A 27,136-nucleotide genomic window follows, 5' to 3' on the forward strand; every position below is an offset into this window, starting at 1 on the left:
TACTGTTACTAGCCAAACAGGATCCACTTCCATGTTCTCTCAGTGAAATTTGACTTTATAGTCAAAATAAGTGCATTTTCTATGTTTGGACTGGGGAGTCTAACTGGATCAAAGAGATTGTCGCACAATTTCCTGGCACGGAAAACAAGTAACACACTTAAAAATTCCTTTCATATGATTCATTGACTTTTAAGTGTATGGCTCGTTTTTTTAATGCCGCCAATTGCCTTAATTCTTCACTTTGCTTTGTTTGAGTATTGTTTAGTATCACATGAATGGTTTGCGTGTAAACGCGCTCTCTAATTAATAGGCACGGCCCAAATTTGACTCGGGCCCGATCTGTAGCAATTTGGACCAGGCCAAATCCTATCTCCACGTAATAGTGGCTATTGTATAATCTGTTTATACTGATAACTGCTTACCAAATAATGCCGAATTTTCCACTTCTCCGCTGCAGTATTTCTGTACTGTAGAACATCGTTACAAGCACGGCCAGAAATGCTGAAAAACAAACAAGAAAGACTGCTGTATGTGTTTCAAAGAGAAGCTTATATCGAAACATAGTTCCCGACCCAGCTTCTGAAGTTTACACAGTGGCATAGCAACCACCGAAGTCTCGAAGTATTGTTTTAAGAATACATTACTAAATTATCTTTTAGTGATGTTTTTCATAGGATCAACAATGTTAGATCATTTTTCCATGATGAAATTTTGATCAGTAGGTCTAATAGTGTTTATTACAACTTATTTACATGGACGACAGACCGGGTGCCATAATGCCTGGAGCAGATGGGTGACTAAAGCAATTTTTGAGCGACTGTCAGAACTGCTTGTACTGGAGACAGACATTGCCTGTTACCTATCTCCTGCAATACAACTACCATAATTCACAAATTGATGATAATCTGATGATTACCGGACAACATTCATACGGTTAATAACATTATACAGATTAATCTGGCTATAAATTTGATACTTAAAATGAGTGGGAAATACAAGATCTTTTCAGATGCTACTGATTCGAAAAAATATGGGGAAAAAAAGGGAAAATAGGAGTGCCTGAGATTTTGAGGAAGTTTATTCTACACGTTATGCATTTCTAGGTAAAGACATGTTTCATCTTATCAAGAATCATCAGTATGGCTACCCATGAAACATCAGGACTGATATGCCTCACAGTCATCCATAAACATGTCGTTACTGGTGGTGCAAGTAGAGGTTAGGCCCTCCACGAATTAATGTTGTTACGTTCCCGACATGCCAGGTTTCGTCCTTTTCGAACAACCTGTGATTGAAAATTCTAGCTAAGTATTTGAACATAACAATCATTAATTGGTATCATTTCCTATTACAATCACAGATAAATCAAATTAGAGCCAACAACAATGAATAATAATATTGTGTAATCGAAAACAATAAAATATAGCTGCAAAAGTGAGAACGGGTTTTCTGCATCAATGATTCTATTCCTTGGAACCAAATATTCAATCTTTATTGAACTGAATTGCCAATATCATAGTCCAAAGCCTCTTCCTATAATCGTTGAATGATGAAAAGAACACACCATGATTCAATTTATGATTTTCAATGCTTAGGTTGTACTTGTTTCGGGCAATAAAATGTTACATTATTATATCAAATGACTTTGTTAAACCTAAGTTAAACTCAAGAGGGAAATTGTCCATAGGAAAAAAAATTAATCTCAAGTTAGCGTTGAACCTGTGATCTTTAGCCTTTTCGACATATTGCCTTAACCAGCCGCCATCGAGTCAAGCCAGCGAAAGCGATGATGGGCTATATATTGCATGTACGAGTATTGGATTGAAAGCAGGATAGGTTCATACATTTAAGCCGGTTTGGGGTACGTCATACATTTCAAAAAATTCTAATCCATGCTTTCAGATTGCTACAATTTTCACAACGTTGATTAGTGAGTATTACTGATAAGAAAAAAAGGTGGAAAATAATGAACATTCTGCAAAGCAGCGATAATAGTTTTTCTGCCAAACGACATCCGTGATATACAAACTAAGGGGAATTATGAGAATGAACAAAAATTGTTTATGGTCAGAGATTTTGAACCAGATATGATTGACACTTCGAAATATGGTCGGTATTTTGAACCATTCAAAAGCCATCAAGTGTCGATAAAAAATAGCACTCCCTAGAATTTTTAACTATCAATCCTGCCACAATAATTCTATGAAACCATAATCCAACTAGACTAGGTTCTAGAAAACTATTGCCTTTCGATTCCTCCTCCTACATTTCCTAAGCAAAATATACTTGCCTCTCGAGCTATCAAACAACCAAGCCTATTTAGAGAGATCATTCTTATTGAAACGTATAATACCACTTTCAAGGCACCTAATGTTCAGTAGTTAGATGTGTACAATGCACGTACCGCTTTAATCTAACATTTCAAACAAGATATGCCAATGCAGCCGAATATAACCAGAATACGACCCTATTGGGTGAATTTCATCGAGTATTTTTCCCGCAAGCCGTCAAGCGAATTGAATCGGTTTCTGTTTCTATACTTCTATCCGATCGTTTTCATTTGCGGACTGACGGGCAACTCGCTATCGGCGGTCTTGATGTTCGACCGTCGATTTCGCCGTCATTCGTACAGCGCGTATATCGCCGTTTTGGCCGCAAGCGACTCCGTCAGTCTGATCGGCACGTTCATGGCTTCAACGAACCTGATCGTGTACTCTCTAACTGGCGACGTCATCATACGATTTACGGACGTCCACACGTGCCGTTTACCCGAACACGTATTCTACGCGTCCAGTCTGATAAGTTCTTGGATTATCGTTTCGATAACGCTAGAAAGATGCTTCGCCGTCGTCAGTCCCTTTACCGCCCGAATATTCTGCACGCGAAAAGTAGCGCGGATCGTTACCGTCGCGGTCGTATCGTTTTCGTTCGCGTTCACGTCTTACGCCGCCGCGATAACCTCGTACGACGGCGAATTCGGTTGCTTCATATCGTCGTTACGCGGAATGAAGGCGCACTACGCGATCGCCCCGTCCAGTTTCATCTATTCGCCGATCTGTATTATCACTCTATTGAACGTCGTTATAATCAGGTCGTTATCGACGTCGTCGCTGTCATTAATACGAAGTAACAAAACGAAACTTCACTCGAACAACACCCAGAAAATAACCGTCACCGTTCTCGCCGTGTCGATTACGTTTTTAATCTTGCTCACTCCGATGGCCAGTATTTGTATTCTCGTGGCGGTAATACCGAATTTACCGGTGGCGAACTGGTTGGACACGGCTCAATTCGTCTTCAGCATAAATTACGCCGTTAATTTTTACATATATTGTTTGACGGGAACCGAATTCCGGAAAACGCTGAAACAGTGTTTTCAATGTAGAAAAATAGAGTAAAGCGGATCTTTTGGGGAAAAATCCTCTGTCTGATTTAGAAAAAAAAGTCCGCGACATGGAATAAATCGGATTTCCAGCCTTTTCCCGAAAACTGTGACTTGAAAAATAATTTCTGTAGACGGAAAAATTGAATCAACATCTACAAGAAATGATTTAAAAACATTAAAATATTTCGGGTTTATTTCTCTATTTTTAAAATAGCGACTGTTGACATGTATCGTTGATTTCAAGCCACAAATAGGGGTCAGAACAGGGAACAAATCAAACTGCAATAGGAAGAAAATAGCCCTTTCAGTGAGTGATTTTAACTGATTTTCTATTTTGGGATCAAGTGCTAAGAGATAGGTGAGTGTGCAACTTATCAAATCTGACTTTGGAATACAATTTCTTTGAAAAAAGTAGGAAAAGTCAAGATATTCATCCGATATAAGTGTCGATCCAACTTTCGTCGATCTGACTAAACGCAGCTTTTACACTATCTTATTGCATCATCGACCATTAAACATACACATATAATAGCTGTTAAAAGCATTTACTAAATCCATTAACAAACCGGAATACAGCCTACAACTAAAATACATTTTAAAGTATCAACAAAACCTATTACTAATGGAAGCGTTTTAAGTTTTTCTATGTAAGATAGATTTAAAGCGTCCATCTAATATTTAATGATGACAATGTGTGGTATAAAATAGTCACCACTACAAATTCATCAAAGAAAAGTCAGTTTAATGGAAATAGTTCCCTCTTCACAATTATTAAGCACTTTTTATGATTTTCAAAAGAAAATAAATCGTAACTCATCATTTGTAATGAAGACATTGCAAAATTTCTATAAATAGTAATGGCATGTAATAATTGATACTTAAAGGAAACTGGTGAAGAAACAAGGCGATTCATCAAGTATGTATAGAGTAGTTTCTACAAAAGGCCACTTCAAAGTAAGATGTCCGCCAGTCTGCTGGATGATATAATGACCAAGATTCATCTTTTGAATATGTCATCTAATATTCCAATGTGAATTATCAATGCTCTGCATGAACTACACAATCAATTCACTTTACAGGGGTGAATTATGGAACAGGCGTCCAGGAAGACCAGTTTATACGGTACTGGTACGACATCCGGGATCTGAAATGGTCAATTCCATACCTGCTAATTACCCTCATAAGAATACAAATTCACTCATACTTGAAAAAATAATTGAAATATTCCATGTGGAAGCAGAGAAAACATGGATTACAGAACCCAGGATGTTCAATGAAGCCAATCATACAAATATTCCGGATTTAAGAATTCCGGAATTAATACCAAGATTCATCTTTTTATAATGTCATCTTATATTCCAATGTGAATTATCAATGCTCTACGAAAACTACATAATCAATACACTTTACAGGTGGCAATAATGAAACAGGCGTCCAGGACGACCAGTTGTCGATACTGGTACGACATCAGGGATCTGAAATGGTAAATTCCATACCTGCTAATTACCCTCTTAAAAATATAACATCACTTATACTAGAAAAAAGATAATACAAATATTTCATGCAACAGAAAACATGGATTACAAGGCTGTAAATAAGCGGCCGGTCACGGACATTGGCCGGCTCAAAACGCTACGATGTCCGTTGCAAAATCGCTCCTGCCTGTCACGCTGACCGGCACGAAAATTTTCATGGTTCTAATAGTTTTAGCTTTTTTGAACCGATATGAAAATAAATAGCGCCGTTTCCTATCACCGATCAATTAATTCCGATGTTTATTGCGATAAATCGCGCCAGTTGTCTTTTGATCAATTCCGTTGCTTATTGCGGTGAAATCGCGCTACCGTATTTTTCCGGCCAATAAGCCGACTCGGCCAATAAGCCGAGGGCAGTTTTTTAGCCTAAAATACATGGATTTCATAAAACTTCGCCCAATAAGCCGAGGCCCTTCATCAGAGATTTTAATTCACTGATTTGTCAATTAGTTCGTCTTAATTGACGATTTAAGAGGCTGACAGTAGCGCCCCCCCCCCCCCCCCCCCCGATGTGTGAGAGTGCTGTGTATACTATCCATCGCCGAGTGACTGTGCTATATATAGACTCGCTCAGCTGATTACTATACACACAGCCATACACGCAGTACGCGGCTCACTGCTGATTTGCATATATACTAATGTATGAACTGACACGTGGTAGTACGATGAACTCGCGCGTAATATAAATGTATACCATTGCCGCTGTGCGGTGATGGAACAATCAAAGTAAAAATAAAATAGTTCAAAATAGATTATAATTGGTAGTAAATAATGACCTCAAATAAATATCGACCACTTTTCTTGATTTTGACGATCATTGAGAGCATTAGAGTGGCATAGATCAGGAAGTGATTTTTTATCTCAGATCATATCCGCCCAATAAGCCGATCACGATATTTTGGGTAAAAATCTGAGGCTAGAAAAAAAAAGGTTGTGTGCAATTCTTCATGTTTTTAATGTTAGTAATTAGGAAATTCTCTATAAAACAGTAGTACTTTGCTAAATGGCAGGCACCAAAATCATTTGTGTCAGGCACCATTCAGTTGGTGCCTGCCATGTAAATGGCAGGCACCAACTCATTAATGTCAGGCAGCATTATAGTTGGTGACATGTGGCAGGCACTGGCAAAAAAATTATTTACAGGCTTGGGATTACAGAACACAGGATATCAAATCAAGCACATCATACATATATTCTGGTTGTTGAGCAGCACGGTGGGAGCCCACCATACTTCAAGTAGTTTATACTCCACATCCAAGCAATCATGTATAATTGATACTTATAGGAAACTGGTGAAGAAACAAGGCGATTCATCAAGTATGTATAGAGTAGTTTCTACAGAAAGCAACTTTGGAGTTAGATGGCCGCCAGTCAACATTAAGACCAAGATTCATCTTTTTATGATGTCATCTTATATTCCAATGTGAATTATCAATGCTCTACGAAAACTACATAATCGATACACTTTACAGGGGCCAAATGAAACAGGCGTCCAGGACGACCAGTTAAAGGTACTGGTACGACATCCGGGATCTGAAATGGTCAATTCCATACCTGCTATATATTACCAACTAATAACATGACATTCATGCTAGAAAAAAGGTACTAAAAATATTTCATGCAAGAGAAACATGGATTTTAGAACGAAGGATGCCAGAAGCACATCATACATATATTCTGGTTGTTGAGCAGCACAGTGAGAGCCCACCATACTTCAAGTAGTTTATACTCGACACCCAAGCAACTATGTATAATTGATACTTATAGGAAACTGGTGAAGAAACAAGGCGATTCATCAAGAAGTTATAAGAGTAGTTTCTACAGAAGGCAACTTTGGAGTTAGATAGCCGCCAGTCGACATTAAGACCAAGATTCATCCTTTTATAATGTCATCTTATATTCCAATGTGAATTATCAATGCTCTACGAAAACTACATAATCAATACACTTTACAGGGGGCAATAATGAAACAGGCGTCCAGGACGACCAGTTGTCGATACTGGTACGACATCCGGGATCTGAAATGGTCAATTCCATACCTGCTAATTACCCTCTTAAAAATATAACATCACTCATGCTTGAAAAAATAATTGAAATATTTCACATGGAAGCAGAGAAAACATGGATTACAGAACCCAGGATGTTTAATGAAGCCAATCATACAAATATTCCGGTTGTTGAGCAGCACGGTGGGAGTCCACCATACTTCAAGTAGTTTATACTCCATACCCAAGCAACCATGCATGTATAATTGATACTTAAGGGAAACTGTTGAAGAAACAAGGCGATTCATCAAGTACGTATAGAGTAGTTTCTACTAAAGGCCACTTCGGAGTAAGATGGCCGCCAGTCTCCTGGATGATATTAAGGCCGAGGTTCATCTTATGTTAATGTCATCTGATATTCTAATGTGAATTATCAATGCTCTACATAGAGAACACTATCATAACACTTTACAGGTGGCAATAATGAAACAGGCGTCCAGGACGACCAGTTTACGGTACTGGTACGACATCCGGGATCTGAAATGGTCAATTCCATACCTGCTAATTACCCTCTAATAACATGACATTAATACTAGAAAAAAGGTAATAAAAATATTTCATGCGAGAGAAACACAGATTTCAGAACGAAGGATGCCAAATGAAGCACAACATACATATATTTTGGTTGTTGAGCAGCGCAGTGGGAGCCCACCATACTTCAAGTAGTTTATACTCCACACCCAAGCAACCATGCATGTATAATTGATACTTAAGGGAAACTGGTAAAGAAACAAGGCGATTCATCAGCTGCAATCATACCGAGACGATTTGGCCCGGGCCAAACTGGCAGGGATCAGACTCGGGCCAAATTTGGCCCGTGCCTAATTAGAGAGCGCGTTCACAAGCAAACCATTCACTCAATACTAAACAATGCTCAAACAAAGCGAAGTGGATCATTTCCGGTGCCAGCAGTTGCAATTGAAAGGCAATCATTTGTTTGGTGCTAAAATTTGGCTTAGGCATGGTCCGACGTTATTGGTCGGGCCAAACAGGCTCGGACCCATTTGGCACCCGTGTGAACAGTTGTTCCGGGCCAAATTTGGCCTCATGGGGATCGAGGCTATCAAGTATGTATAGAGTAGTTTCTACTAAAGGCCACGTATTAAGATAGCTGCCAGTTGGCTGGATTAAGACCAACATAAATCTTTTGATAATATCATCTAATATTCCAATATGAAATTTTAATTCTCAATGCTCTACATACACAGGGATGAAAAGAGAGGCGTTTAAAAAACGTGGAAAAATTTGAAATAAAAGTTTTAGGCTAACTACTGCTGGCTTGTCGCGAGCACCGTAAGTGAGAAGTCCCTAAAGGGGGGTTTGGGGGACCTCCCCCGCGAAAATTAAGAAATTTCAATTAAAACAATGACTACTTTTATTGAGCATGCACGTGGTAATAATAAAGATGATATTTATTAAACATCATCTTAATTATTACCACGTGCATCTTCACATTGTTGGCCGTCAGCGGGACGATGTACAACGGCGCGTAAAGATAATTGACTTTTAATTGGAAATGGCGTCACTACAGTGGCGCTCCGCCTACGCACGCACAGATACCACAACAAGCACACATATATACATTGTAGCAGAACGTCCTTGGAAACAGAGACCAAGATAACATAACACAGAAGCGACGACGAGTACAAGCAAACGAACACTTTTAGGGTCTGTGCCATTACTGGTCGCCGCGAGGAATTCTCACCCAATTTCCGGAATTGACATCGGCGATCCTAAATTTCCGGAATTCCGGAAAACTAGCATCTCTGAAACTAGAGATGGGTCTTCTGTTCAACAAAATGCTGAACACTTAGTTAGTTACCTTGGAGGAAATCTTGGTATTAAAAGTAAAATGCTCCTATCCCACATTTGGTAACATTGTATTGTCTAAACCTTATCAAAACTAAAAAAATCTCGAAAATTGACCTCCTCAAATTACTTCATTGTTTACACAAAATTAACAGGAAAAAGTTAACCCCGAAGCACTGGATGCAAACAATTTCTTGTGATGAGCAGATTTCTTTATTTTTCTAATCGCAATCAATATACTCAAATATTGTATTTCGATACACGTAAACCACTAGTTGTCACAAAATTATAAATATGCCAAATGAATACTCCCTAATATTAGAGGTATGAAGCTAAAATTGAAATAATGACTATTAAAATTTGCATGCACCACCAGTTCAAACAGTAAAAGGGCAAGAAATAGGTAACAATAACTTGCCCGTGGGCAAAGCGGTTTACCTCAAAAACTAGAGCTTGTTCGCCTAGGGCATTGCCTATGAGAAATCTTTTTATTTTTAGAGTTCAAAGTTCTATTCTATATTGTATTTTTTTCTTTTATAAAGAATTGTTTTGTAGTCAAATAAAACCAAAAATAGATACACGGTCCATAGCCAAAATTTGGTAGGGTCGGTAGGTAGATAGGGAAAAAAAATTATTTGAAAAAATATTTTTCACACAATATCAAAAATATTTTTTCAAAAAAAATTTCATATGACTCGATATCACCATTCATTAGTATGTGTTGGCAACCTATTCAAATGTAGGACCGCTGTTGCCAACTAGCAGTACGGTAAAAAACTAGCATATAATAAATACGTGGATTGTTTCAGACCCTGGATTTTACCACTAAAATATTTTTATTGTTTGCTGCTTAGTATTTTCAGGTTTGCAAGAAATATTAATCAATGATATTTTATTACAAATTCTCCCAAACAAAATATCAAAAAAATATTTTCGGTCGGCACCTTTTTGACAGGGTCTGTCAGAAACCATAAACAAACGTATATTTTTTGGCCTAGGAAGCAAAACCGCACGTGTCGACTGAAATGCTTGTCAATTTGTTTCCGATTGTAGCTTACCCATTAATATGTCAGTAGCCTCGAAATTCCCGTATATCCCAAAAATAGCCAATCACGTTCGCGTAGAGACGATGCCCCCAATGAAGGTCATTGCAATTTTATAATGCAAGAGTTACCAGTAAGGCCACGCCAAAAGAAAACCCTGTTTCTCCGTCCCGACCGACCCGATATTTCAAGAAGAATTTCCCTACCTACCTACCTACCCATATTGGTGATTGCCCCGCCCGAAGAAACAGGATTTTTTTTCAGTGTGGCCTGATGCCTTTCCCACCAATAACAGTTTTTCAAGGAATTTTAACGAAGCTGACCATGACATTGCTGGAGGTTAAGTATGTCTTCAATCGCACCAATTATTCATCATTTAGGCCGAAAATGAAACAATTGCTCATATAAAAAAAAACATATCGCGATTTTACATAATCGACTCAATGCCAACTCCACTATCACTAACAAAGATAACGCAAAAATATTGCATACTTCATAAATAGCAGAGTACTTATTTGTTACTTCCTAAGAATTTTTGGTTAAAGCCAAAAATGAGATACCTCATTTCTCGTTTCCAGCTGGGTGCGTAAGTCTCAGACTTAGAGACCCGGTAAAATAAAACCATGCCGGCTAGCTGGTTGAAAATTAAGTTCTAGGTTCATAGAAAATAAAATAAAAACCGTTCGGGCAGTTGTCGGAATATATTCTTGTTGTTTTCTTATTCATTTCATTGGGGTTCAAACTTGGGGGTCACAAGTATTTTTGACTACATTTTCATTCAGTGGGAATACCTGTGTAGTGATTTCTCGGATCTGGTGCGAGTGAATGCCCGATAACTTCTTTATGCAGGGTCCGATCTAAGGAATGAAAGCCACTTGCCCCGGGGGCAAGCATATCTGAAATTTCGCTTGCCCCCTGCAAAAAATACTTGCCCTTCACAGGCAGTCCGATTGGTGGCACTATCATCCGTTGTATCGAGTGGGAAAATAGCTATGTGACATAAAATTGCACTAGGCCGACCGACAAGTGATAATGATTACCTACTTGCCCTGTCGATGAGAATATACTTGTCCCGGGCAATCGGACAAGAAATTAGATCGGACCCTGTTATGACACATATTACTTGTAAAAGCTAGAAAATATTCTTATCAATTATCAAAATGCCACCTGCCTAGTCAATATTTCCAAAAATTCATGTTTTTTTTTCATGAATGAAAATAAACACCTGCCTGCCAGGTCGTTTTTGGATTATGAAAATGAGAAACAAGGTACTGGTATCATTCTTTTTATGCCTTAAGTCGAAAATTGATAAACTTACTCTCACATCAAGTTTCATAGATATCCGGCATTGCAGGCTGTATCATGATAATAAGAAATTCTGAAAAGAGTTGGCTGGTGGCCATATTTGATGGCTGATGACTTCTATTTTTGTTGGGGTGGACAGCTTAATAGACGAACTTCAGTTTTAGTGGTGGGAACTAATAACCGAACCTGCTTCGGTCGTAACGAGGCCATGGGACCATTCATCTATTACGTACGCATTAAATTCCAATTCTTTAAGCCCCCCTGTATGTAAGCATACCCTCCTGCATACGTAGGTGAGAAAAACGTTTATTGTTACCTTTTAAGTTCACCTTACCTGCCCCAATCCGCACACTTAATTTCATGAAAATTAATCAAGAACTTGGCTGTGTCTCGCTAAAAAATTCAAATCTACCCACTAAATTTCACAAGAATGCCTAAGCAATTTGCCTACAAGCGTGCTAACAAGAAATATATAAGATGGCTGCCCTAGTGCCATATTTTTTGGCCAATAACTTCCATTGATTTCCAATATTAGGGTGGACATCTCACTTGCCTCAATTCTCACACAAAGTTTAAGAAAAATTCATCAAGATTTGCAGCATGCAGCGCACTAATGAAGTCTCAAAAGGACAGCGCAGACTGAGTAAAACATGATTATGATGTCTCCCCCTCCCAGGGGCGGATCTAGGAAATTTGCAAGGCTGGGGTCCAAAAGAAAAGGCTTTTTTTCAGATGAAGCAGTCTTTTTAATGGGGTTATCCATCATCATTAGATATTTATGAAGAAATACATATGCACAGGCGTGGATTCAGACAGAAGCACCGTAGGCACGTGCTACCATCGCGAAAATCTCGTGCCTATTTTTTAATGCCCAAATTAGAAAAGGGCACCTTCTTACAAGACGAGGTAGATGATTCTACACAAAAAGCACATAAATCTTAAAGATTTTGTCTTTATTACGTGGAAACTACATTTCAATGCAGTTAATTTCCTAGAAAGCACTTCGTGTCAGGACTTTAATTGCTTGGAAATTGCAGCAGAAGCAGATTTCCAAAATTTCAGAATGCCCTTTTTCTTTCAAAATGCACTCTTTATAAGTTGTGCTACCCTCGACAGTGTCCCTGGATCCACCCCTGATGTAATTGCGAAAGAAATATGCAATTTCCATAAGAGTGTCAAATTTGCAGGTTCAAAAGATCTTTGATTTGACGACGAATAGGGCAACCTCAATGAGAAGGTAAAGGTCCGGACCCTGGAGACCACCTCTAAAATCTGCTGCTGCCCCCCGCTGGGGAGACATGAACACCCAGACAAGCGCATTAGAAATTAACACGTTCAGCACCGATTCATTATTTTTGGAACAAGCTTAGCTAGATTGGCTGCTAGGTGACGCCAGCGTTGGCAGGTTGTGAAGGATTTCCAGCTCAGTCATTTTTTCGCTCAATTCTCATGTTTTTTTGCGGAATGCAGATGAAACAACATGGTTTAGATGACATACTGAGACTACCAAATCAGTGTGTAGTAAGTAACTACTGCCGAGTGTTGATTTTTCTGAGAACAGCAGCTTTCTCGGATTTCCTAGAAACAAATTGGCAGACGTTAGTTGGCAATATCCAGACCAAGTCCAAGAAACGATATTTGGAAGAACATTTAGAAATGCTCTTTTTTCTTTAAGGGGGGATTCGGGGGCCCTCCCCCAAGAAAATTTCGAAATTTCAAGGGGTTCTTGGGCCATCTGAGGCCCATTTTCCAGCATTGACTAATGACAAAATAAGACTTAAGACTGCTGCCACGCGTGGTCGATTGTTTGTTGTTTATGTCTGGAGTCAATGAAAAGGATGGCTCCGACAATACCCAAATCATAGATAAATAAAGTGAGATCAGTTAGGTTCGAATCCCTAGAAAACAACAACCTTCGCCTTGCTCACGCGCATTCGATTGCCAGATGCGATAAATGATGAAATGCCGCAATCAGGCATTGCGAAAATAATTTCTGGCCCCGATGCAGTTCACGGGACAGTGACTTCGAGAAAAATCGAATCCTAACCTAACCCCCCTCGAAATGTTTTAATGCAAATTTGAACGAATTAGAATTCACCTGACGATGATCTCTAGAGTGAGATCAAAACGTCGTTATTATATATTTTAGATTGTTCGAATAAATAAATTCTTGATTTTAAATTCTTTTAATCTGTAGATAGTGGGTTTTTATCTTTTTAACCACCTTGGTAATTATTGGTCCGTCATGTCGGACCAACCGCACCGGTAGCTACGACACTGATTTACAGAATTCATATAAAACCACGACTTATAGATAACTCGTACATCACGTAAATCGTAGAAAAATCGTCAGTCCCCAGGGCTACGAATACGGGGTTGACTGTAATATACGATAAGACAGCGTTGGATCCGTATATGAAAATGGGTAAATCTGTGAAACATGCAAGTAACTCACTCTTGAATTATTTAATTTTATTTCTTTCGTATAAAAGTTACACTAATTGTAGAACGACACGTACAGCAGTACAAAAACAGACACAGACAGTACAGAGCAAAATAAACATTTATATATGAACTATAGACTATAGTTGGATTTTCAGGTTGTATTCAAGTCATTTGTAAACCTACCATTGTCTATTGTCAAAAGTAAAATCTAGAGCAGCTAGTGGCTGCAAAACAGAGTTTAAATAGCAAAACAAGAATTTCCGATGTTTTCCATGCTCGCAAAATCAAAATGAAATGGTTGAACGGTTTCGTAGTAATGAAAGTTGTAACAAAAAGTGCAGTGAATTTGTTCAAAGTCAAACAGCGCGTTGCCGTTTTCGAGAAGGTGTCCGGGTATCTGGATGTCCGTGTTATTCAAATAGCGAGTCAACATAGGCCTATAGTAATTAGAACACTGACTAAGAGAGGATCAAGTTATTGCACCGGCATGTCTCACAAGAAAATTCTTCAGAACAATTTTCTCAAGGATTCAGTGAATTTTCTAAAGATTAAGTAACTTCCACTCATTCGACGAATTTGCCGCGCAGTGTGCACCTCTGCTCTGGAGCAAATTTGTATATGACGGATAATTAGGTTACTGACCTTTAAACAATAGGATGTCGACGGATTAAAAGTTTCAAATTTGATACGGTCGAACGGTTGCCCTCCTGATACGTTGATTCAAAAAACGCGGCGCCACCACTGCGTCATCATCATTAAAAAAATAGTTTTTCTAAATACTATCGTTCAATATTACATGAGGCCTATCAACTTCATACTTGTAAACGTTAGTTTTATCATCCTAATAAATGAATTATAAATTGATTGATAAAATATACAATATACAGCATAAGCTAAATTCGGAACATGTTTGATCTCAAGGTCGTTGCGCGAATGGCGGATTTAGTTTTTGGTTTTCCCCTCTGGCTCTCTTACTACATACGATGCAATAGGCTGCCATACCACGTAGTACACTTCATGTGAGATTGATTGAGAAGATTAGGATTATTCAAACAATGGCCCCTAACAACATTCCTAACAGGTAATGATCGGTAATTTTCATCAATTACTAGATTTAGTAATTTTTAAAAGTGAGAAAAGGAGAAAAGAAGTCAAGAGTCTAAATAAAAAAAACGACAGCAAAAAAGCGAAGATTCAGGACTGAAGAAAAGTCGGTGTAGACAGGATCAGGAAAAAACCGATCTGTATTAGTCTGAATACCAGACGTTGTTGCAGTCCCCTACAACTGTTTGTTTGGAGGAACAACCGTTTGAAGGAGCAATGGCTGGACACTATATTTAGTTTAGTTTTAGACTAGATCTATGTGTGTGTCGGTAAAAATTACCACCGACCCATCATCCTGATCGATCCTAAAACGTTATAAAACGATCCTAAAATGTTATCACAACGCACCATAGTTTGAATACCAGTTGTTGTACCCGTTCCCTACAACGTCTGACGCTAAATAGAGGTTAGCTCCTGTTAATTGCAATGATGCAACAACTGATTTTAGTGTCGGATCAAACCTTTGTACTAAAATAAATTAATTAGTTACCTTGTTGACTTTTAAAACGTGTTTTGTAATAATATTTTTGATGATTTAAATCGCGAACTGGAGAATTTATTGATTTGAATTGAATTGTTAGCCTACCAGTCGTTACGTATGGGTTCCCTGGGGAACAACGGCTAGGTACTAAACTCACCGCTGCGTTTGTATAGGCCTATGGCAAATTGGGATGCAGCAACGTACTAGGCCTATACAGAAACAGAACGCGATTCACCCAGTCCTCCACAGAGATCTTAAAAATAACTTCATTTAACGAAATGATGTTATTTTTCTTGTGAGATTTCAACAACTAAATCAGGGTGGCATAGGCATGGTGACAATGTTCAAATTCAAGAAATTTCACAAAATGAAGGATTTTCTCTATTATTCAACTGGACTAAAAGTCTTTTCGCCAATCCATCTAATTGGTACAGAATTGGAATGATATCTGATATTCAGTTGTTGTCCGCGATTTTTGGCATTCTTTTAAGACCTAAATGAGGTATGTACCCCAAAAAGTAAGTGAAATATCCCAGAAAAACAGGTCTCATCCTTTTATAAATGGACATTAGAATGGATATAAAAACTATGGTTTATCTGGACTGCACATATGAGTTTCTCTGGTCCTATTAAGACCAAATTGAGGTGTGTTACAAGCGAAATATCCCAAAAAGATGTCAGATGAAAATATATAGACATTAGTGTAACCAACCACCCACCACAGACACGTGCAAGTTCACTGTTGTCTACCAGAATTATCTGTCTTCAAACTGCAAGATTTCAACTTGTCGACAGCCGATTGAGATGAATAAACTACACTGACCTCATGACGTTTTACGTTTGTTCATATTATCATCTTGACGATAAATCTGATTTTAGTACGACTAAATTTGAGATACAAAAATGATGTGCTGTTTAGCGATGAGACACGCATCGCTCAAGTTGTCTTGTTGCTAACGAACTACAGTGTTATAATGCATAGTTTCAAAGATGCAGTCACTTTTTGCTATTTCCATATTCATATTGCATCATGCATCAACTATGATCATAAACATAATAACAAGAAAACTGATTATCTGAGGTTTGTGTTGATAGTTTATGTTTCACACTCGGTTCTGTGAAACAGGATTTCTGTGGTTTAAAGTCATAGCGATTTGAAAGTAACGAGAAATTGTCATTTTGGCATCTTAGTGCCTTTGGTAATATCAGACACAAAGGTTCTTGGTGAAAAGCACGATAAAGGCTCGTAGTTGAAGTTTGGGGATGTTTAGTAGCTTAAATTTTCCAACTTCCCAGTACCCGGTATCTAACATGCATTAACAGCAATGTAGGGTTCATGAATAGGCATACTGGACCTTTAAAGTTGGTAAATTTGAATAGGCGCTGAAATCCTTGAATTATTGTTATGGTTTTTAAATTACATCTACATCGTGACGATGACGATGACGATCCTTCAGGTGTGACGATGATTTAGTTCTAGTAGTGAGAGTACAAAACATTGTGTCCTCCTTCACCGCTACTGTGTGAGTCCCGAGTTGATATGCACTAGGCCTACATCATACATTTCAACATAGCCATTAAAATTGGGAATTTTTGGGTTCATTTTGTAATCAAGTATATTTCATGATTTATTTTCTATTTGATGAATTTTCATGTCTTTTTGATTGAATTGTACGGAAGAGCCTTGCGACCAGTTACTTAGTAACTTAGTAATTTCTTAAGATGTTGCAGCAGTTGGCAGTGAATTTGGCATAACATGGGCAGGGTGAATTTGGGTCAGCAGTGGCACCCGTTAAAGCTGTTTTGTACGTTTTCGAATCGATGAAGCGTGAATATTTTGTCGCAAAAACGGATTTTTCTTGCAGGGTAAAAGCCTTGAATTTTCGTTGGCCTTGAGGCTATGAATACTGTAACAGTTCTTAACTGGTTTAAAGATTCCAATCAAATAAAGGATTCAATTTCAGGAAATTTAAAAAAATGAATGCTGCTTTCTCCGATACATCTTGAGCTAGCCCTATAAAAGACTCTTTGGCAATCCTTTGAATGTCCAATCCTTATCAAAGATTTTTTGGGTCATGTTAAGACCTTACTGAGGTAGCCTTTAATATAATCCTAAAATTAAGCAAAGTATTACAGAAAACAAGTCTCATGAAGTAATAAATAGACACTGATATTTACTGACAATAATAAAACCAATGGAATATCTTTCAGATGGGAACCGTACACACCATGTGGTGAGCCAATAGAAGGCACCAGATTCATCTCTTTTAAAGTGCCATTGAAAGAAGTAAGTCTTGCTTTGCATAAGGACCCTTTCTTCCTTTGGCAGGAGGTTCTAGGGGTGGATCCAGGGTCAAAGAAAAGGAGGTATCCACTCAAGAAATGTTTGAAGGAATTTTCTAAGCTTTGCCGCAATTTTGTTGTTGCTCATACACAATGATTTTTAGTCCACTTGGGAATTAAGTCTCAGAGGGCTATTGCATTCACTTTCCGGCCGTTCGTCCATAGACAGAATCCAGTTATTTTGGGAAGTTTCAATGTATTGTCTTGACCTTTGGTTTAAATGTGTATCTACCCTAAACACATCGGCTCAAGATGATACGGACAAGTAAAACGATGAGCCTTATCACAAGAAAAAAAGCAATGCGCCAGAGATCAGTGTAGGTTAGTTTTGCTTGCCGACATTGCTGGCATTGGAAAAGAGATATTTAATGTGGGTTAGTTTTATTTACCGACATTGCTGACATTGGAAAAGAGATTTTTAATGTAAGTAATAGTTTTACCTGCCGACGTTGGGATCGATGGACTGAGCGTATGCGTGAATTACCCTTAACCCTTATATAAAGTGGCTGGGATTCACAGACTGGGTATGTGCGTGGATTACCCTTATATAAAGTGGCTGGGATCGACGGACTGGGTGTGTGCGTGGGGTACCCTGATATAAAGTGGGTGGGATCGAGGGGCTGGGTGTGTGCGTGTATAACCTTTATATAAAGTGGCTGGTATCGAGGGGTTGTGTGTGGGACCGCGTGTGTGCATGGATTACCCTTATATAAAGTGGATCCCGTCGATCCCGATGTTGGCGATGTCAGCAAGTAAAACTAACTCACATCCAATTGCCGGCACTTCTCACTGTATGATCTCTTAACATTGCGTCTGAAAAGCCAAATCACAACTTCCGTTTCTATATAATCATAGGCTACACCGAACGAACTACAATCCCATTACTATACTTGATCCGATACATCTTCTGCCTAAAAAACTGGCAGCCATTGTTGTTAGCCAAGATCAGCACTTTTGACACATTTTTAGGATCAACTGTGTTGATTGATCCTTATAGAATGGTTCTGAGAGTTACTCTCTGCTAGCTCTTGGTGGCACCAATTGTAACCAATGGATATGCACAACTGATATTTTGTCATTAGGAGGGAAATAGGTATTGGAATTTATATGGCAAGTTTCGTCCATCAGCTCTAAGCCGTTTGGAAGTGCTGGGAGAAAATGTGCAAAACTTCACTGAATTTTCCCCCATTCTACTAATCGATGCTTGCCCTTGTTTTCTGACATCACAGGGACAGCCCTTCAGAAGGGTATTACTTGGAAATCCCTCTAGAAGGGCTTTCCGAGTGACATTATCAAGAACTGTGCTACCATGTTCTTGTGACTCATAGGGAAAACCCATTACCATGTAGGCCCTATATCATCAAAGTTGAACATGCTTACTACACAGTCTACAATGATTTCATCTTTATCAGCTGTTTATACTTCATTGCAAGAACAAATCGATTTTTGTGCTCAAAACTAAAATGTACTCCGTTGATCCTCCTGGAACCATGGTCCTTTATTAAGGTTTTCAAGGGAAATTTGAGAACATGATGTGACCTTTTTTGTGCCCAAAAAGGTCATTTTTGCACTCAATTCCGAGACCTGTAGCTCCCGAATGGTTGGCCATTTTTCATTAAATTCGTGAAGGTTATACTTTGTGAGGGCTCTTATACATATCAGACATAAAACTGATCAATGAATATATTCTTTGATCAGTCAAGCGTGTCACAATCAGTAGCCATCTTATTCTTAGTTTCATCAATTTGTAGTCTTAATATTTGATAAATTGTATCGCTGTCGTAGTATTCATCTCTTTAGGTGGACTTGGATTTACCCAGGTTTTTGTTCTCACCACCAGGGGAGTTGAATATTGAATATTTGAGGATGGATTTTTAAGGTGCCTCAACACGTTAAGGAGGGATGTCCTGACCCCATCGGACAACCCCTAGTAACTGGAGCCAATTGTCACTATCAGCCAATGGGAATGGCACATTTCATTTCAGTCAGGGTTATACTCTCAAAAGTGCCTAAGCAATGATATACAATTGGCAATCTGATTGGTGCCACGTCTTATTTCTAGCTCAGGCTTTTGTTTTGATTGCAGTACTCCTGAATTCCGCCAAAAATCTCACATAGTTGTTTTTTTTTGTCTTCCACTGTCATCACAATCATCATAATTTTTCCAATCGAAAAGAGTATTCTTTGATCTAACTATTTGAAAAAAAATTGTTTTCTTCATTTCTCGCATCATTTGAATTTAGATACAATTTTCACTCTATTTAGCCCATTTCTGGGGTTTGGCGTTTATTTTTTGTCCGTCATCCATTCGTCTGTCTGTAGAGAGAATCTAGTTCTTATGGGAATTTTTGCAATCAGAGGCTGTCCGATCACGGGCCAATTTACCTGTCGGAAGCCATTTTTGTTGAGAGACCAGCGCAAATTCTACACTGAGATCGCGGAATTGTGAGACGATAGGTAGACTGGTTCCCCTTTACTTTGAATATATTGATTTTATTTTGCTGATTTAGCAAATGCAGACCATGTGTCAACGTTTGAAAATTCAAAAAAGGGGGTTCGAACTACCGAACCACCCCCCCCCTCCCTAGGGACGCCCATGGATATAAAAGTTGTGGAACATGACGCTTTCTATGATTGTGGTGATTTTCAAGGTCATTGGCATTTGCATAGGACTATGTTCACCGTGAAATTACATTAGTATTTCCTAATTTAGGATCTATGCATATTTTATCAGCGCATTCAATTGCAAAGTTATTAACTCATTTATTTTCATGTTCATTTATATTCATATTTCAGTCACTTAATCGAAAACTGAAGGAAAGTGACAGGTAAGAGCTGACAAGTGAAGGTCAATAAATCAATAACTTAAATGGAAAAGTCAATAGGCTAACCCTGCAGTCAAATAGGCTAGCTCTCTTCCAGGCCCGTAGCAAGGAGCAAAACTGTGTAGCGGCCATGGGATCAGATAAGCTGCGTTCACACGACAACTAGTTAGACGGGTCTAAATGGGTCCGTACCGGGTTCACTCTTTTAGACCGTGCAAAATTTGACCGGTCTAAACTTGACCGGTCTAATTTGGAACTTAAACTAGTTCTTAAACTATTTATTTGTGGTCTTGTCAAAGATATACTTTCGTTTGACTATAGTGAAAAATTTATTGCTCACCTACCAACCCATACAGAACCCTTTTGTGGTTTGTGAAAAAATGTGTGAATAGGTGGGGGCCAAGAAGAATAGAAAAAAGGCATTTCTCAGAGAAAGCAGCTGCATGCGTCAAATGTCACCGGTGGGGGCCACCCGCGATGTTAAATATTTTTGGAGAAATCCATCCGAAAAGATATAATTTCACGTTTTAATCATCTCACTCTTGGCGAAAGGAGCAACTTCCATGGGGAAGGCAGGGCTCCGGACCCGAAACTACCCCCAAAATCCACCTCTGTAGAAACAATATCAACCAAATTTAAAACCTGTGTGCCAGATATATTTCAAGAGATGATATATGCCAAAGCACTCTGCGTCCAATGACACCAGATTCAAATTATTTTGGCAACTGCATTAGATGCGATGGCGAAGACAACATAACCCTTTATGGAATTGATACATTAGATGTTCAATAGCATGAAACTGACTTTTATTTGTTCATTCATGATTTTGTAGATTTAATCCTAGTGATTTGATAAAGATTGTTCAATGTAAAGCGGACGGACTGGGTTTGATTATCGATCTGACGAACACGAATAGATACTATAATCGCGAGGTTTGTATGATTTATTCTGCTCATGAAAACATAACACAAGCTATGAGAGCTGGTAACCAAGTGGTCTTTTTTCAATGTTCCTACTTGTCTCATCAATTCATGAGCTTATTCCTGGGTTGTTGAGGATATAAGTTATAACGAACGCTTGCCTAATTCTTCAGGAAATTATAAAACATGGAGTTGAATACAAGAAAATACATACCGAAGGCCAAAAAGTACCGAGTAAAAAAGTGCAGGAAAGGTAAAGATTATTGTTTGTAATAGAATTTAGATACCTGTTCCTGGTACATGAATATTGTAAGATACCTGTTCCTGGTTCATGTATGTTGACTTCGTGTTCCTTCCTATTTTTGCAGTTTCATGAATGCTGTTGATGAATTCTTGCAGAAAAATAGTGATAACCGTAAGTTTATATACAACATATACAAAGGACTCTTTTATGGAATATTGGGAGTTTTAGCAAACTGTTCTGAATTCAGAAATCTTTATTTTCTCTATATCGGTATGTATTAATTGTCCTGATGGAAGCATTGATTACTAATTATCAATCGCACAGATACTTCATCATTGCTTGTCAGGGTTTTGCATCGTGTGCAAGATTCGAGCCAACATGCGCCATCGCTGAATTCCCTTCCTTTGCCTATTCTCAAAAACGTTTTGGCAAAAATTGTGCAAAGTATACCATTGGATAAACAAACGGACTGATCTCCACAGAGCAGTTACCAGATATTTCTTCAGAATTTGTATAAGGTGATTCAATTTAGAAAGTTTTGGGCAGTACAGTTGTCCCATATAGTTTACCATAATTGGGGCATTAGCTGGGCAGTTAACAACAATCATTTAAGTAAATTGTTTAACCATCCACATGGACAATTGAACGATTTGATTTTATGGAAGTCAGTCGATTGTCTAATGCTGCTTTCTTTCCCTTTCAATGAATGCTTGAAGTTACTTAACATGTAATACTTTAATGAAATTGATTCTGTTACAGAAAAGCTGATAGGTATTCATTGTACACATGGGGTCAACCGAACAGGATACCTAGTCTGCAGGTTTGTACGGTTTTCGAACCCAATGACATCGAGATTACCACGGTATGAAACCCTGCCTCTCTAGACTGAGTGCGCAGCTTAGATGGCGTTATAATTAGACAATCAGAAATCCTGTTTTGTTTTAGCCCGACGTTTCCATTTATAGTTAATGTATGAAATTTGCCTCAGCGAATAGGTCTATACAACGGGCATCTGATTGGTGCCGCAAGAAAACCTGCAGCAAACCTGCACCTGGGCACCCATTCTTGTGTGGCAGGGTTTCATGCCGTGGCTGAGTCTAGCATTAAAGTTCAAATCCCTGCCTGGGGAGGATGACTTTTAGTAGGCCATGAAAAATATTTAACTTATAATCTATAAACTGTCGGATAGATTTATGATATCAGAAGTTTTCGGATTTTGACTTTTCATGGGCTTATAATTCTATTTTTCTCATTTTTTGAAAGGTATATGATAGACAGAATGAATTTCGATGCAGAAACAGCTATAAAAGGTTATAAAAATCTTTGGAAAATCAAACATCTCTGATATATCCCAATGCTCTCAGAAGATAAACAGTACAGCTTGCTTCATTTTGATCATTATGATTTGGGACCAATTCAATAAATCAGTTTATGAGATATCCGGATTAAACGTCAGATTCTATATACATTTTGGAGTAGGTGGCTCATGAATTATATGCAGATTAGATCAAGCTAGATTTCACTGATCTGAATAAACGAGTTTGACTGTACTTTCTATTGGCACCGTACCTTGTATAGGTAGAATACCAATTATTTTATTAATTTGATGTTTTCAGCTTTCAATGATGCGAGAGGCCACGAAATGGAACGACCACATTACCTCGCTGATCTACGCGGTGAACCTTAGTAAGTCTTCTAAAACCCTTGTACAATGAAATCTTAAGTTAGTGGAACTCATTAATATTGAAAGAGGCTGGTGGCATCTGAAATAAACGTCGAGGGACACTGGAGTGGAAAAAAGATATTTTTGGGCCTCATGAGGCATAGCCTACATTTTGGATGCTAATTTATTTCGGAAATGTTCAACGGTTTTGGAACGCAATGTATGTCAACAGGAATGTATACTGGGTATTCATCGAGCTTTGTACTGCATTTACGTTGTTTCTAACACTTGAATTTGTAGTGTGGACCCACCCGACAAGAGGACGCATAGGATGGAAGAGCAAGGAAAACAACATAGACAGCAGCAGCAGCAACAGCAAGATGTGAACGAATACTGGAATCCAGAACATAGTGAGAGGGATGATCATTGGCGGGTAAATGATGACAGGTAAATTCATGATAATCTAGTCTTCATTAATTCAATTAAGAGTAATACACCAGCATAATACAGAGCAGGTAATCTGATCTGGATGTTATTTGCAGTCCAGCTGTTCATAGATTTATGTTTTTAAAACTAGTCAGGTTTTCTGTCCGCCTGTCTTTCCATCCATGTGGTGGATCATGTCTTGTTTCCTGTTGTATTTGGATGAATATTCAGGGTATTGGTATTGCTCAAGTTAGATCTTTTGGGACCATGAAGATGTGTCCAACTTGAGTGACATCCGAATTAGTAGTAATACAGGCATTTCATTTGCCCAGCAGACCTTAAGCCGCTCGATTTCACAAAGAGTTGGATGTGTTACTTGAATAGTGTCACAAAAAATATTTCTACAAAGTCTATTTGTCTTTCTGAACATTCATTAGGATGGAACATGACTGGCGGGAGCAGCGCGAGACGAATATTGGTGGCGGTTACAACGATCGAAATCAATATGGCTACGACGACGGCTACTCAAGACATGGATACAGCGACTATGGATGGCGTCATTCACGACATTCAGTACCGTATCACAGCAACAATTGCGGCAGGAACAGTTTCCGCTATGGACGACAGAACAGTTACCACTATGGACAACAAAATAGATACCGGTACGAACCTAGGTCTTACGAACGGTCGTATGACTTTACGCAGGATACGTTTGACGATCGTCCGAGTTCATCGAAGAGATCTAGAGAAGGTTTAGGTCGCCGTAGAACGCCGTAATGTGACTAATGAATAATCTTTATCGATTTAATGCACGAAAAGTTAGGTATTTAATTTCAATAAAGAATTTTTTAACTACCGGGTACACATGGAGAATAGTCAATTTTAGAATTCTTCAGTCAGTTACATGGATAACGCCTCGTTTTTATGCCAGAGCTCCCTTGACGCCAACATATTTGTGAGAACAAACATGGCAAATCCAACTCGAAATTCAATGAAATTACCATCTCCTTAACAAGGGGGATGTCTCAAATCGAACCTATTGCAAATTAGCAACACAAATTGAACAGCGGACTCTCACTCAGACATAATTGCAAACTATGATTCAAAACACAGGATGAATTTAAATCCTTATTTTCATGGAAAATTCATCAGAAGCTACATGTATTACCCATCAAATTGAATTGTAACTCGCAATTTTCTGGACGTATCGGCCCCACTCCGCGCTGCTGCGCCACCGCGCGGGATTTACGCGAAGCAGCAAACACAAACATGGCCACTCTCTCAATTTTCAATAATAGAAATCGTGTGTGCATTTCAATTATTTCGGCTGTTAGGGTTTTAAGGCACAATATAAGTTGATGATGTGATATGGCGATGTTAATTAATGATAATTCCACAGTGAAGCTAGTCACGAACGGTGCCGATTGAGTGTACAGCTGCCAAAAACACTGAAATGTGCGTAGTTGCGTATTTGCAGTGAATTGCAGACGAAACATGAAGCCTTAACGGCCGTTTAAAAAAAAATTATACCAATCGCAATTGTAAAATGAAAATGAGATAGAACCTAAGTTAAAATTCTGGCCATTTCTAAAATGTTATTACTAATTTTTAGTCAGTGCGGAACATTTAGTTTTCCAACAATAATGAGGGGTGGAAGGTAGTCATGCAATTCAAGTCATCATTTATTACACGTTACTTCCGTGTTGTTGAAAATCTCGCGAGTCCTGGACCAAACCCCATTGAACAATGTGATCTGTGTGCTGGCCACAAATGCACACAGATCACACTGCACTACCCATTACACACTCCAGTACCCACAGCTTTCATATATCCATCCAAATATTTAGAGTGTCTTTCTTCCTGGATTCTAAAACTAAAACCAACTTGTGTCACAATCAGTATTTGTTAGATTTTCAAAAAATGTTACCGGACATGATGTGATCTTTTGACATTTCTAGTTTATTTGATTTTACTAATGATACTTATTGGGTTATTCCCATTTTCTAGACAGGTTACAAAGGTGTCATGAAGTGCTTAAAAAACAAAGTGATAGCTTTTTCAACCAAGTTTTGGGTCTAGTTTTAAGGACATACATCTCCTAAATGTGCATTTGTCAAGTGATAAACGTTGCGCACTTGGCGGCTGAAAAATCATGTTTGATTTTTGTGACTTTGATCTTCGCAAATGAAAAACAAATGCTTTTTAGCCCACTTTGGACTTTAGTCCCAGCGGGCTATTGCGTTCACTTTTCGTCCGTCGTCCGTCCGTCCGTCCGTAGACAGAATCCAGTTATTTTGGCTGGTTTTGAAGACGCTTCAAGGTAATGTCTTGATATTTGGGTTACACATGTATCTACCCTAGACACATCTTCAGCCCAAAAACTGGCCCTGTCAGATTCAAGATGGCCGACTGGCAGCCATTGTTGTTCGCCAAAATCAGCACTTTTTACACATTTTTGAACTTTTTGAGGGAAATTTTGAAGACGCTTTGATCAATCTTTCGGATTATGTGAATTCCCCCAGGGCCCATCAGCATAACAAACATTGGGTCGATCGGATTCAAGATGGCCGTCCTATGACATTTTTAGTGCCCAAAAATGTTAATTTTGGCCCAAATTCTGAGTCCTGTAGCTTCCTACTGGTTTATCATTTCTCATTGCAATTTGTGATGGGTATTCTTTGGAAAGGGATGTTTTATACCTGAGACAGGTATTTTTCATCAGCCAATTATGACGCAATTGGCGGCCATCTTGGTGTCAGCAGTACTCATTCGTAAGTGGGAAAAAGTTTTTCCACATTATATTGATACCTAAGCGTATTTTGTTACCACAATTATTTAGAAAGTTGCAGCTCATAACGTGTTCTATGATTGTGGTGAGTTTCGAGGTCATTGGTTTTTGTATATGGCCACCAGGGGGCGTTGAATAATGCAATATCTTAGATTTCTATATTATATTCGTATCAATGCATATTTTGTAACCACAATCAATTGCAAAGTTGTAGCTCATGACATCATCTATGATTGTGGCAAGTTTTAAGGCCATTATTTATTCTATATGGTCACCAGGGGGCGTTGAATAGTAGAATAACTTAGTATTTCCTTATTATATTGGTACTTAGGCATATTTTGTTACCATGATCAATTACAAAGTTATAGTTCGTGACATGTTCTATGATTGTGGTGAGTTTCAAGGTCATTGGGTTTTGAATATGGTCACCAGGGGGCGTTGAATAGTAGAATAACTTAGTATTTCCATATTTAAGTGGTAACGAGGCATATTTTGTTATCACAATCAATTACAAAATCGTAGCTGCTGACATGTTCTATGATTGTGGTGAGTTTCAAGGTCATTGGATTCTATATATGGTCACCAGGAGGCGTTGAATATTGAAATTGTTAGATTGTTGAGCATTTGGAACCACTTCTCAAGTGGGCATGGTGTCCCTGGACCCCTAGTTTCTGAGTGAAACAACAATTGAGTGATTCATGTGACTCATGCCCGAATTTTGTTGCTAAAAATTGGTTGAATGTGTTTATTAGATTTTTAGATGTCAGTGACACGT

General features: G+C 38.5%; 2 protein-coding genes and 1 long non-coding RNA gene across 3 annotated transcripts; all 3 read left to right on the plus strand.

Annotated features, from left to right (window-relative positions):
• The first annotated feature begins 2,432 nt into the window (after nt 1-2,432).
• LOC141898995 (uncharacterized) lies at nt 2,433-3,398 on the plus strand. Its single transcript, XM_074785143.1, has one exon. It carries the CDS (start codon nt 2,433-2,435, stop codon nt 3,396-3,398), a length of 966 nt encoding a protein of 321 aa, XP_074641244.1.
• Nucleotides 3,399-3,657: 259 nt separating this feature from the next.
• On the plus strand, nt 3,658-4,872 carry LOC141898396 (uncharacterized). The gene is made up of 3 exons (XR_012618554.1): nt 3,658-3,743; nt 4,270-4,339; nt 4,798-4,872. It is a non-coding gene; the product is annotated as an uncharacterized LOC141898396 (long non-coding RNA).
• A 9,627-nt stretch (nt 4,873-14,499) lies between these two features.
• On the plus strand, nt 14,500-24,436 carry LOC141899619 (RNA/RNP complex-1-interacting phosphatase-like). The gene is made up of 11 exons (XM_074786030.1): nt 14,500-14,648; nt 17,364-17,439; nt 20,292-20,323; nt 21,153-21,252; nt 21,414-21,493; nt 21,609-21,655; nt 22,244-22,304; nt 22,748-22,794; nt 23,101-23,170; nt 23,448-23,594; nt 24,011-24,436. Exons 1-11 carry the CDS (start codon nt 14,623-14,625, stop codon nt 24,348-24,350), a joined length of 1,026 nt encoding a protein of 341 aa, XP_074642131.1. The 5' UTR covers nt 14,500-14,622; the 3' UTR covers nt 24,351-24,436.
• The last annotated feature ends 2,700 nt before the right edge of the window (nt 24,437-27,136 follow it).

The sequence above is a fragment of the Tubulanus polymorphus genome, chromosome 2, assembly GCF_964204645.1.
Source record: "Tubulanus polymorphus chromosome 2, tnTubPoly1.2, whole genome shotgun sequence".
In the NCBI taxonomy this organism is placed as follows: domain Eukaryota; kingdom Metazoa; phylum Nemertea; class Palaeonemertea; order Tubulaniformes; family Tubulanidae; genus Tubulanus; species Tubulanus polymorphus.

Coding starts and splice junctions, on each gene's coding strand:
- LOC141898995 (XM_074785143.1), top strand. CDS start 2,433: ATGCCAATGCAGCCGAATATAACCAGAATACGACCCTATTGGGTGAAT.
- LOC141899619 (XM_074786030.1), top strand. CDS start 14,623: ATGGCCCCTAACAACATTCCTAACAG. Junction 17,440..20,291: donor TTAAAGTGCCATTGAAAGAA/GTAAGTCTTGCT, acceptor TTCATATTTCAG/TCACTTAATCGAAAACTGAA. Junction 20,324..21,152: donor AAACTGAAGGAAAGTGACAG/GTAAGAGCTGAC, acceptor ATGATTTTGTAG/ATTTAATCCTAGTGATTTGA.